Source organism: Mobula hypostoma, chromosome 22, assembly GCF_963921235.1.
Source record: "Mobula hypostoma chromosome 22, sMobHyp1.1, whole genome shotgun sequence".
Taxonomy (NCBI): Eukaryota; Metazoa; Chordata; class Chondrichthyes; order Myliobatiformes; family Myliobatidae; genus Mobula; species Mobula hypostoma.
Genome location: NC_086118.1, coordinates 25095182 through 25108234, shown reverse-complemented (window position 1 = coordinate 25108234; position 13053 = coordinate 25095182). Strand labels below are relative to the sequence as shown.

The 13053-nt window shown below is 38.6% G+C and overlaps 1 protein-coding gene and 1 long non-coding RNA gene across 8 annotated transcripts in view; one reads left to right on the top strand and one right to left on the bottom strand.

Annotated features, from left to right (window-relative positions):
• Window positions 1-13053, bottom strand: part of LOC134360220 (rho GTPase-activating protein 44-like) — a 297116-nt gene that overhangs the window by 106088 nt on the left and 177975 nt on the right. For 5 of the 7 annotated variants that reach the window (XM_063074293.1, XM_063074297.1, XM_063074298.1 and 2 more), the window contains exons 1-4: window positions 8701-10400; window positions 7503-7542; window positions 3646-3750; window positions 2346-2422 (exon numbers count right to left, since the gene is read on the bottom strand). In XM_063074293.1, coding sequence (XP_062930363.1) covers window positions 2346-2422; window positions 3646-3750; window positions 7503-7542; window positions 8701-8882 — 404 coding nt within the window. In that variant the 5' untranslated portion in view covers window positions 8883-10400. Of the gene's footprint in view, window positions 1-2345; window positions 2423-3645; window positions 3751-7502; window positions 7543-8700; window positions 10401-13053 lie in introns of those variants that run through there. The other 2 variants (XM_063074294.1, XM_063074295.1) reach the window with 1 other exon arrangement.
• LOC134360221 (uncharacterized) overlaps window positions 1-13053 on the top strand; it is a 73814-nt gene that overhangs the window by 49993 nt on the left and 10768 nt on the right. The gene's annotated exons all lie outside the window — the stretch shown is intronic.

Sequence of the window (13053 nt, the reverse complement as noted above, 5' to 3'; positions counted from 1 at the left end):
GTCATTGCCAAAAGCTGCTCAGTAGAATTCAGTTAGAACACTCCACTGACAAGAGATGTAGCTAGCTCAAAGGAACATGACAATGGTTGTTTGAGGCCAATCATCTTACCTAAGACATTACTATGAAAGTTCTTCAGGACAGTGTCCTTAGCATAATATTAGCTAATTCATCAAAGACACACTCTATATTTTAAGGCTTGTAGTGAGACTCTTCATTATTATTCAATTATTTTTGTAACTCTTCAAATAATGAAGAAATCTATCACAAGAGACAAAAAAGTCATAATCCAGAATTGGTGGACAACTGACCAGTCAAATACAAGCCACCGAATGATCATCTCCAGCAAGAGAGAATCTGAACACTCCTACACACTTTCAGCCGAAATACCTTCACTAAGAATCTCATCATATTCATCTTCACCACTGGACAGAAATTTAATAGATATTCATCAATTCACTTTATTTTCCATCAGGAACTTTGTGCAGTGGTAAGGACAAAATCACAAAACTTAAGATACACAACACAACACTGCATATAGTTAAACACAATATACTCACCATAGATAATAAATATGAAAAATTAATGCATGTAATTTAAAATACAAATACACATAATAAAACTGACTGTTTTTACTGTCAAAGGTGCGATGCATACTCTATATTCAAAATTGGTTGTTGAGGAAGCGAATGGAGGAAGACACAATTGAAGTTACTGAAGCACTATTCCATGAAAGACTTGCTAAAACCTTGTAACATCTACCAGAGATAAACCAAGAACATGATGGAATATTCTCCATGTGTTAGGATATCCAGCTCAAGGCCAGTGCCTTTTAGGGTGAATCCACCCACTTCTGCAGTAGGCTATACTCCACCTTAAATATTCACAGTTTCCACTACCAGTCACCAGGGTTGCACCATCTAAAACAACATGCATTACAATGGCTACTAAAGCTACTACAAAACTAGTGATAATACGGGAACACTTCCACTTCCACATTGCTCTTCAAATCACACAAAGTTCCAATGAACACCTGCACACACGAACACCTGCTTTTTTTTTTACAGGATCTGGGAATTGACCGCATTTATTCTTCATCTTTATTGTCCTTAAGAGAGTGGTAGTGGGACACTCCTTGAACTACAGTGGTTTTTCTTGTTAAGGTATTTCTATAATGCTGTTCCCTAGGAAGTTTCATTTCCCTGCTTTAACATGGCTTTTATGTTACATCTGAATAGCTTGAAAGGCAAAAGCATAGGGTAGCCAACTTGGTAGATCATATCAAATTGAGTGGCCTTGGTAGGCCATGGCTGTTATGCTACATCTGACTGGCTTGGTAGGCCAAATCACAGGATAGCCAACTATACAATTGGAGTCATATATAGTACGAGCCAAATTATATTGTGGGAATGTTGGATCTCTTTCCTTATCAGTGATCCAAATGGATATTTACAGAAATAGAGTCCATTTCATGGTCACCATTACTAATACTACTTTTTCTTTAAATCTGGAATATTAACTGAATTTGAATGCAGCTGTCATGGTGATTCTTGAACCTTTTAATCTGTGCTTATTAATTTTGGGCTCTGGGCAACTCATGCCTGTTACTGACTACATAATATCATGTGGGAGAACCTTCATATCAGACACCACAGATGATGAGATGATGACTTTTCACCACCTACACAAGGGCAATTATGGATGGGCATTAAAATATGACTACACATCCACATCCTGTGCATAAATTTCTAAAACAAACTTAACAGGAGAAGTATCTCAATTAATTAAATAATTTGTTTCAACAAAATTTTGCTAAAAATTAGAAATTAATGGAGCAGTGAGAAGTAATTTTGAAGTTTAACAGGTATCTGTTACATAATGCTGTCACAAATAAAAGATGGCATGACAATTTGGCTCTTCAGCCCCTTCAACTTACTCATCCTACAATTCTGTTATATAATTTAATCAGATCATATCTCAATATTTTCTACTCAGAATCCTCCAGTTACATGTACTGCTGAACCACTATTCGATCAACTTAACAGATGCATATTTAAGTTGAAGCAAGTGTTAACTGTTTTAGCTTCAATATACCTACAATTTCAGAGTATTATCACTACTATTCACTGAACATTGCCCATAAAAATAAAAATGATTTAAAAAATCAGTTATGAGACAACCTGGCCACTCGATATTTCCAATACTGAACACACAGATTGATGTCTAATGCCTCTTCTTTACTTTTATCATCAGTTAATTGGTGCGTTCCACAGGATTAACCATGTGAAAGAAATTATATCAGTTAAATAGAATCTACAGTGTCAAATACAGTATTTTAAAGCCTTACCCTAGCAAGGAGTCTTCACCCAGGATAGCGGAGCCTTCTACTAAACACTGTGCTAATGTTGTTAACGGTAACTTTTTCTGTTGGTACAATCAATATGATTCACAGTTAGTTATTAGTTATAATTACGACGAAAGCAAGAAAAACAAAGGCAGCACTGACTCCCCATATCATTCACAAAGGAGGATTATATTTTCTCTAATCGCAAGGTGTAATTCTGTTAGGGGAAGTAAATCTTCCCTGGATTACTCTTTCTGAATTTACAAGAACTGCATTAAAAGAAATCTTCCATTATTTGATCTTTAACTAATTGACATTAAAATAACTTTTAAGCATTATAATTAATTGCATACAGTATTTCAATAAGATGTCAATTCTAAATGAAAACAGAAATATTGGAGCTGCTGGAAAAGGCGATAAACAGAAATGCACTCATCATCCATAGGGTCACTATGAGTCAACATTTCAGGAGAGGAAACTTCTTCCAAAATGTGATTTGCAGGTTCTTCAGACAGATACTCATTGCCATATGGAATAAAGTTCTATGGCAGCACGAGAATTTTTCAGTTTAAGTTCTTCTCAGTTCAGTTTAAGTGGTTTTCAGATCAGCTACTCATTGGTCATGGGTCCCAATAAGGACATAAAAACATAAGAGATTAAAGTAGAAGTTGGTAACTTGTTCATGTTTGTCTGCTCAATAAAATCATGGCTGAACTTTCACTTCAGTGTTACTTCACCCCTTGTTTCTTGATTCCCTTACTATCTGAAAATGTAATGACTGCTGCCTTCAATAAAAGATGGCGTATAATGCCCACCCCACTCAGTGATGGCAAAAGTTACTTCCACCAGATGACCAAAACATGCCTCTGAAAGAGGACTGTAATTGACAAGCATGCCTCCCACTTGAGAAAACAATGTGCATTCACATGATGCAGCAATACTCAATGATATCGAAGAAACGAGGGAAATTTTACCAAAGACACAAGAAATTCTGCAATGCTGAAAATCCAGAGTAAAACACACAAAATGCTGAAGAAACTCAGCAGCTCAGTCAACATCTACGGAAAGGGATAAAGAGTCGATGTTTCGATCCACAATCCTTCATCATAATTCTTTATTCCTTTCCATAGATGCTGCCCAACCTGCTGAGTTTCTCCAGCATTTTGTATGTGTTACACTAAAGTTTATCAGAGACTTTGAGTATGAAACCAGAAATTCCATATAGCATCTGACATCTATTAACAGATAACTTCTCAAATGTTGGCTCAAGCATGCAGTGGACAATAATTAGTAAAAAACGTACGGATCGTTTGTCGGCGTCCACACCTTGTTGTCCTTGGAGACATGCTGTAAGCTTTTTATGAGTGCTGTGAGACACTTGTTTTACCAGCTCCAATCGTTTCTCTACCTATTTAAACGAAAAGGTATGCACAGCAATGAATAAAACTAATAACACTTGTGAACACAAGAACCTTAAAATACAAAACAATTTCTAATTTTGTGCAAGTTTCATGCTAACCAAAGTACATTAAATTAATTTTTAAAAATTTTATTCGAGGATATGATAATGTCCTCTTCAAAATAAATTTGGTAGTATTTAGTTACATTTAGCCTACTTTCACAACCCAAGTATTCTAAGGCTTGTCAAGGTTATTTTCTACGGTAAGGACAATCAGATTCTGCAATGTGAGCGTGTAAACCCTGCAGCAAGGGTCTCAAGTATCATTTACCTTTTCTAACCACAATAATGACATGATCTAAAATAGCTCACCAGAATGATGGAGCTCCTAGACATCATAGACAGCATTCTGTCTTCATGACCGAAAGGACTTAACTAAAGCTACTTTTAACTCTTGATTGTCCAGGATCAAGACTTAATGCAAAGCGCATTAAAACATGTAAAAAGGCATCACTTATCATATTATCATGCTAGATTGTTTGAGCATTGTTTTACAATGGTATTTTTTCCCTGCTCTCAAGGACTCCGCGATGGTTTCCAATGGTCAAAACTCTGTATTCACTCATGGACATAATGTTTCCATTTGACTTCTATTTCCAAAGGTCTACAAATGAGAACAGTTAGCTACTGAATTGTAAATGAGCTTCAGGTGGGCTTGGAAGATTCAGTTTTAATATATGCTTTGTAGGTAAAGGTCTATTACTGTAGTCATGCTATAGCTAATGCACTATCATTCTTACTGCGCCCCCCCAGAGGTTTCAATAGTTAGCTTTTAAACCTGGCAACATGGGCTTTTTGAACCTAAGGGATCATCTTTGAAAGTTTGCATGTTTAACCCACAAGCCAGTCAATCAGTTGCTGTTGAATCAATTGCACTCATAATGCTGAGCATTTACTGTTGCCATTTAACAACAGCTACAGCAGAAGCTGTGGTGTGTAAATTTGGTCCCTGTGCGCAACAATTAGAAGCAGGGGGGAAGTGACTGTAAGACTGGCGGGGGGCGGGGGCATGTCCACTAAGAAAAATTGGTCCATATTATCTGTCAATGGGAGAATGCTGAAAGCTATTATCAAAAATGTTGAAGCAAATCCTTTATTAAAAAATCTGAAGGTAATCAGACAAAGCCAAACTAGTTCTGTGAAAGGCAAATAATATTTGACCAATTGATTGGAATTCTCTGAAGGAGTAATATGTGTGCTGTGGATTAAGGGTAATCAGTTCTTCACTTGGATTTCTAGAGGACATTTATTGAAGTGCTTCAATAAAGGTGATTGTTGGAACATAAATATTCATGGTATAAGAGGTAACCTATCATTAGTCTACAAGATTGGCCACCTGACATGAAAGGGAGAATAGGAATAAGTAATAGTGGACACAAGAGACTCTGCAGATGCTGGAAATCCAGAGCTATCACACAAAATGCTGGAGAAACTCAGCAGATCCGACAACATCTATGGAAATAAATAAACAATTGACATTTTGGTCCGAGGCTCTTCATCAGGAATAAGTAAGTATATTTCTGATGAAAAGTGTGGTGTGCTGAAGCTTCAATTTTTTTTAACCACTGAGCTAAATATTAGCGGGTGCCATGGTAGCGTAGCAGCTCATGTGGCGCTATTACAGTTCAGGGTGTCAGAGTTCAGAGTTCAATTCCGGCACTGTCTGCAAGTTTGTACGTCCTCCCCATCACTGCATTGGTTTCCTCCAGGTGCTCTGATTTCCTCTGACAATTTAAAGACGTACCAGTTAGAAGGTTAATTGGTCATTGTAAATTGTTCTGTGATTAGGGTAGTGTTGACTAAGTGGGTTGCTGGGCAGCGGGACTTGTTGTGTCGGAAGGACCTGTTCCATGCTGTATCTCTAAATAAGTAATTAGACAGAAAGGACAATTGCCAGATCTGCTGATGGCACAAAAGGAGGTAGAAAAGTTTATAGTGAATAGGACATAGTGTAAAGTCTATAAAAGGGCAGATATAGGTTAAGTGAGCAGACAAAGATTTGGCAAATGGGTTTTAATGCGGGAAATGTGAAATAGTCCTTTCTGGCAGAGAAAATAACATGAAAAACAAACATTTGGTTGAGAGATTGCAGAGCTCTGAGATGTAGAGTCATCTGGGCGCCTTAGTGCATGATGCACAAGAGACTAGTGTTCAGGATCAGCAAATAACCAGGAAATCTAAGGTAGGTGCTTATATATTGTTAGGGCTTTGTTTAGAAATCACAAGTGTGACGGGATTCTGAATTGCCCCTATGAACTGTGCTTTTAAAAAGAGAGAGAGAGAGAGAGTTGTTCAACACAAGCACCTTGTTTTTAAGAGAGGGAGAGAGGCGAAGACTACTTTGAGATGGTGTTATGGTTACTCGGCAGCATGTTTACACTTTTGCAAGGACACTGGCAGCTTCTAAGTTCCTACAGAGAGAGAGGGGAGGAGCTACTTGATGGATAGCTGGTGTTCAGCACAACAGTATTTAAACCAGCGTAATTGCTTGTTTCATGGGACATGCAGACGCACTCGGGTGTGGTGAAGTTACCACCATCCTGTTCAGGTGCCCACGAGTATGGGACTGAGGATCGATTCTGAGGGATCGACTTGTGATTATTAGTGCATGAAAGAGTGACCTTGTGGAGTCTACTACTGTGTCCAACCCTCGCCTGGGTTGGTAGACTATCACTCTAAGACAGTGCTCTTAAGTTGGTCAAGTTTGGCTAACTTGGAAGTTTTGGAAGTCAACAGGAAGATCGACGGCATCAGCTCACCTGAGGAACTAAACACCTCTCTCTCTCCATCACTACCCAACTCAATACCACGAACTGAACTGAACTTTACTCATCACCGTAAGACTGTATCCATTTACCCCTAGGCTTGAAGAAGCTTGGTTTTTTATATTTCCACACTTATATACACATAATCTTTGGTAACTTGTTTGATATGTCTGAATTTATATTACTGTATTGCGTAGTTACTAATAAATCGTATTAGCTAATATCAATACCAGACTCCAAAACTGTTTACCATTTCTGCTGGTTCTTTAACCCATCATGGGGTACGTGACACAAGTAAACATTATATCAATAGATATCAAATAAAATTTGAAATGCATAGGAAATGGAATTCAGTCCTGATGATGGGTCTCCACCCGAAACATCGTCTGTTTACTCTTTTCCATTGGTGCTCACTGGCCTGCTGAGTTCCTCCAGCATTTTGTGTTTGTTACTTTGATTTCCAGCATCTGTGGATTTTCTCCTCTTGTACAGGAAACGGAAAACCACATTGGAGGACAGTTTCTGTTTCTTCAAATATATAGATTAAAAGCATCAAGGGCTTTGGCTAAATGCAATATTTCAGGGGGTGGGGGGGGGGGGAGACCAAGAGATTAAGGAGGTGAAATCAATTAGTTAAGATAGTTGCTATTAACTTCAAAACTTCTACTGAATATCTGATAACTAGCTCCTTTGAGCAAACTGATTTTTACGGATTTTAACAGAGAACAGCCTAGCAGATACAGGCATGAAGTTTATGGTGATTAATAAACTGGAAGTTAAAGGGGATTAAATTTTCTGTGACAGCCTGTGTAGCATTGGGTTCAAAGCATTTGATGAGGGTTTCAGTATAATTGTAGTGGCTTGCCAGAGCACATGAAACTTTCTGCTGTGGTTTCAGTAATCGTTCATTAAACAAAATGGTGAAACAAATGTTACCTGCAGCAAATCTTCAGTTAATACTTCTGTCTTTTCAGCTCTGCAACAGAGAAAGAAATTGTGTTGTAGTAATTCAAATCCTTAGAACAAGTACACAAACAATTCTAAACTGAGTATTTAAATGTTTTGGGCTATACTGTAAATGCCATACAAAGTAGAATTCATACTAATTGACCATAAATTTTCTGTGTGATGTTACCTACTGACATTTGCATAAATTTTAAAGACTACAGTCATTTCAATACAGTTATAAATTAGAGACCCTTGTTTGAGCAGTCACCATAAGCTTAAAGGAAAAGCTAAAACATCTTTGATAAATCAAACATTTGCAATAAATCATATTTCACATTATCAAAACTTGTTTTAGTCTGTCTGTGTAAAAACTATATGCTGAGAGTTGATGACATTGATACTGTTAAGTGCACTGGAACAGTTTCCAAGCATGACGTTATGCAGGGCTGAACCAATATTGCAGCTGAATCATTTTAGGTTGTAACCACAATGAAAATTCAGCTCACTCACTAACGACCTCAGTAACTCCTCCGAACTGAAGTTACTTGATGTTTTTGTAGATTTTCAAGTAAAAATCAGAAAAAAATGAAGTTCTCTGTTCAACTTTACATTTCTTACATTTTTCCCTCAAAAATTCTATTAGATGGTGTCTATTTTTAAGAAAGAAACAAATAATTATATAATCTTTCTCATTCATGTCTTGTTTTTGTATCAGACTGAATATATCATAACCATTAAATTATATATTTTATTGATAGTTGCATCATTACATATTTCAGAAAAATAAACCCTTTTGACCTTGGTAAATGCATACACCAAACACATTCTTTACTAATGGTTTGATTTCTCCAATACATTTATAAAAGTATTACAGGCAGGTTTTACACACAATTCGATAACTCACAAGCAAACAGCAGGTAGAATACTGAACCCAAACTAGTAAATTTTATCGTATCTGCTGCAGCTATTGCCCTTGAGTTAAATGACCTGGGCAATGCAGCATTCTTAATGCTAACTGCTCTAATACTTTATAATGAGAATACATGAACACCTGCCAATACAGAGAGAAACTGATATTTATGACAATTTCTAAATTAATTATAAACATCCTGTATTTTTACCCTAAATAACATGAAACACTGATCCTCAAGACTGTGGGTTTCTACATAGTGAAGAGGATCCAGACCTCAGCTTTTTCTTCATCATCCTGTAGATGCTTCCTAGATAATGAAGGAATTCAAGGAACCGGATGAAATATTGAATTTTTGAAAAGTCGGCATTCAGAACTTCTTCTCTCGACCCGCAGAGACGAGAATAAGGCACTTTGCTGCTATCTTCTCTGAGGAAACGCATCTTGAAATGAGACATTATCTTCTGAAGCAACTACAGACACAGATTGGAATAACACCTCTTGCTTTTTCGAAAAAAAAATTCTTTGTTGTTGCCAATTACTCGTACTTTTATCTGCAGTACAAACAAAACGGACTCAGTTGGTCTGCAGACTGGACAAAGTGCTGAGTCAGCAACCAGCTGCTGTTTTACTGAACGTGTACTGCCTCCTTGATTCATAGCTCCATCCTTTAACACCCTGTTACCAGCAGAACATCTTTACGGTCAATGCAATTTGGTCTGTGCTAAGAAAGAAAACTGCTTTGGATACATATAATAGACCGATCGTGGGTGAGGATTAACTCCCTGCTGACTGTCATTTGGCTATTGCATAGACGTGTCCTTGTGGAATTCAGCCAACTATTTCAATTGCGAACATTTCATTATTAACAAATTAGTTTTAAAGCACAATATAACTTGATATTAATTGTTTTGAATATATTTAGTTGTTATTAATAAAATGAAAATTATATTCCATCAATCTTTGTTAAACAGACATCCAATCAAGGAAAAGCAATGGTCTTCCACTGCACTTTTCCACACATGATATGACTTTTACTGCAGCAAGAAGATAATCTTCTTGTTAAGATAGTTTTAGTAACTCCAACCATGTTTCCAGCCTGATGCAATAAATAGGATGATTCTCCACGAGAAGGATTAAAGCCCATTCTTGCATGTTGTATGCCAATGTTGGGATAATCCACTTAAGTATTGTAATAAAGATTGAGTTTATCTTTAAAAGGGGATATTGTTAATGTTCTAGTGGTAAAGAACATGGTGTATACTACATGAGAGTAGAAATATGTCCATTAAAGAAATGTGCACCTGGAACACTATTTTCTGATTTGCCAGCACTGCATGAAAAGCACAAACTTTTGTGCTTAGTGGTTAGTGGTTAGCATAATGCTTTACAGTGTTAGCTGTAAGACTGGGATTTGATTTCCACTGCTGTTTGTAGGGAGTTCATACATTCTGCCCATGACTGCTTGGGTTTTCTCAGAGTGCTCTGGTTTCCCTCCATATTCCAAAGATTAGGGTTAGTGAGTTGTGGGCATGCAAGTTGGCACCAGAATTGCGCTGACACTTGCAGGCTGGCTAGCACAGTCTTTGCTGATTTGATTTGACACAAAAGACACATTTCACTGTATGTTTTGATGTGTATCTGACAAACAAAGCTAATCTTTTATCGTTTTCTTTTAATTATTGACTACCGGAGAGGAGCACTTAAAAGCTCCGCTCTACTTCAGCTAAAGAAGTTGGATTGCAGCAAAATTGCTCTCAAGAGCAGGTTGGTCTCCTCCAATGGTCAAGAGGTTGTCTTGCTGTTGGAAGCTAGATAGATCCTGGTGATTGGAGCACTCATCAATAAATTATGTAAAAACTACCTTCAATGCAGACATCCCACCCTGCAAAAACTCATTTCAGGGGGGTAGCACATCTGCCCCCCGCAACCCTATATCCCCCTCCCCGGTCGACCTCCAAGGGTGCATGTAGTACTTTGTTCAGTGATTTTGTCTAATCTGTAAACCAAGTTGGGTATATGCAGAAAATGTGACATTAAAATATGTACTTGTATTGTATTATTATGGTGTCATTTTTTTATTCTATTACTACTTTAAGCAAGTCTACGGGGAGTTTGCCCTCATCACATAGGACATCAATAGAGTAGCTCCTTAGCAGCTAGCCAGCTAGTTTAAATAATGTCAGCTATGCTATTGAACGAATAACACCTGTTAAACTCACCTCAACATGTCTTTTACATTTTAACCCACCATGGGCAATAGAAAATTCACTGTTGCAAACAGCGCAGCGAGCAACACTGTCATTATTTTTGAGGTCGACTGTAAAGCCGGCCCACAGAGAAAACTGATAGGTCTACTTAGCACGAAGAGAGACCAATCAGGATGCCCCCTCTCGCTCTTCCTCTTCCTCTCAAAAAAATCGATTTCTGGGATACTGTATATAATTTGCGGGCGTCAGGGAGCTGCCATCAATATGCGGGGAGACTCCCGGAACTTCCAGAAGAGGTGGGATGTCTGTTAATGGAATAATCAAGTTGTTGGTTCAGACAAGGAATGATGACTTTTGCAGGTATAGTTCCTCAGTTTCTCACTGAGACCCAAGTCAAAACTCACTTCCCCAAAAAAAATTACAGTTATGGTAAAGTTTGGTTTGCACTTCCGTTGCAAGGATGAAATATATGTCACAAATCAGGCTAGGCACACAGATTTGCTAGTGGTGTTTAATAATAGATATTTGGGATAAAATGTTATCTGGAGCGAACTAGTTATTGATAATGCTAATCAGGATATTAGCTAATTATCATTCATGAGATTCTTTTAAGGAAGGAAATTAGCTATCATTAGCTCAGCTGGACTAAACGTCATCCAATTTCATGGCAGTGCTGTTGATTCTTAATGCGCTCTGAAATGGTGAAGTGCTTCACCATACAACAGAAATGTTAACACTTCACTTTCACTATCATACAAAATTAGAATTACATAGAATATAGAACATAGAATAGTACAGCACAGTACAGGCCCTTCGGCCCACAATGTTGTGCCGACCCTCAAACCCTGCCTCCCATATAAGCCCCCACCTTAGATTCCTCCATATACCTGTCTAGTACTCTCTTAAACTTCACTAGTGTATCTGCTTCCACCACTGACTCAGGCAGTGCATTCCATGCACAACCACTCTCTGAGTAAAAAACCTTCCTTTAATATCCCCATTGAACTTCCCACCCCTTACCTTAAAGCCATGTCCTCTTGTATTGAGCAGTGGTGCCCTGGGGAAGAGGCGCTGGCTATCCATTCTATCTATTCCTCTTATTATCTTGTACACCTCTATCATGTCTCCTCTCATCCTCTTTCTCTCCAAAGTGTAAAGCCCTAGCTCTCTTAATCTCTGATCATAATGCATAGTTTCTAAACCAGGCAGCATCCTGGTAAATCTCCTCTGTACCCTTTCCAATGCTTCCACATCCTTCCTATAGTGAGGTGACCAGAACTGGACACAACACTCCAAGTGTGGCCTAACCAGAGTTTTATAGAGCTGCATCATTACATCGCGACTCTTAAACTCTATCCCTCAACTTATGAAAGCTAACACCCCATAAGCTTTCTTAACTACCCTATCCACCTGTGAGGCAACTTTCAGGGATCTGTGGACATGTACCCTGAGATCCCTCTGCTCCTCCACACTACCAAGTATCCTGCCATTTACTTTGTACTCTGCCTTGGAGTTTGTCCTTCCAAAGTGTACCACCTCACACCTCTCTGGGTTGAACTCCATCTGCCACTTCTCAGCCCACTTCTGCATCCTATCAATGCCTCTCTGCAATTCTTGACAATCCTCTACACTATCTACAACACCACCAACCTTTGTGTCATCTACAAACTTGCCAACCCACCCTTCTACCCCCACATCCAGGTCGTTAATAAAAATCACGAAAAGTAGAGGTCCCAGAACAGATCCTTGTGGGACACCACTAGTCACAATCCTCCAATCTGAATGTACTCCCTCCACCACCACCCTCTGCCTTCTGCAGGCAAGCCAATTCTGAATCCACCTGGCCAAACTTCCCTGGATCCCATGCCTTCTAACTTCCTGAATAAGCCTACCGTGTGGAACCCTGTCAAATGCCTTACTAAAATCCATATAGATCACATCCACTGCACTACCCTCATCTATATGCCTGGTCACCTCCTCAAAGAACTCTATCAGGCTTGTTAGACACGATCTGCCCTTCACAAAGCCATGCTGACTGTCCCTGATCAGACCATGATTCTCTAAATGCCCAGAGATCCTATCTCTAAGAATCTTTTCCAACAGCTTTCCCACCACAGACGTAAGGCTCACTGGTCTATAATTACCCGGACTATCCCTACTACCTTTTTTGAACAAAGGAACAACATTCGCCTCCCTCCAATCCTCCGGTACCATTCCCGTGGACAACGAGGACATAAAGATCCTAGCCAAAGGCTCAGCAATCTCTTCTCTCACCTCGTGGAGCAGCCTGGAGAATATTCCATCAGGCCCCGGGGACTTATCTGTCCTAATGTATTTTAACAACTCCAACACCTCTTCTCCCTTAATATCAACATGCTCCAGAACGTCAACCTCACTCATATGGTCCTCACCATCATCA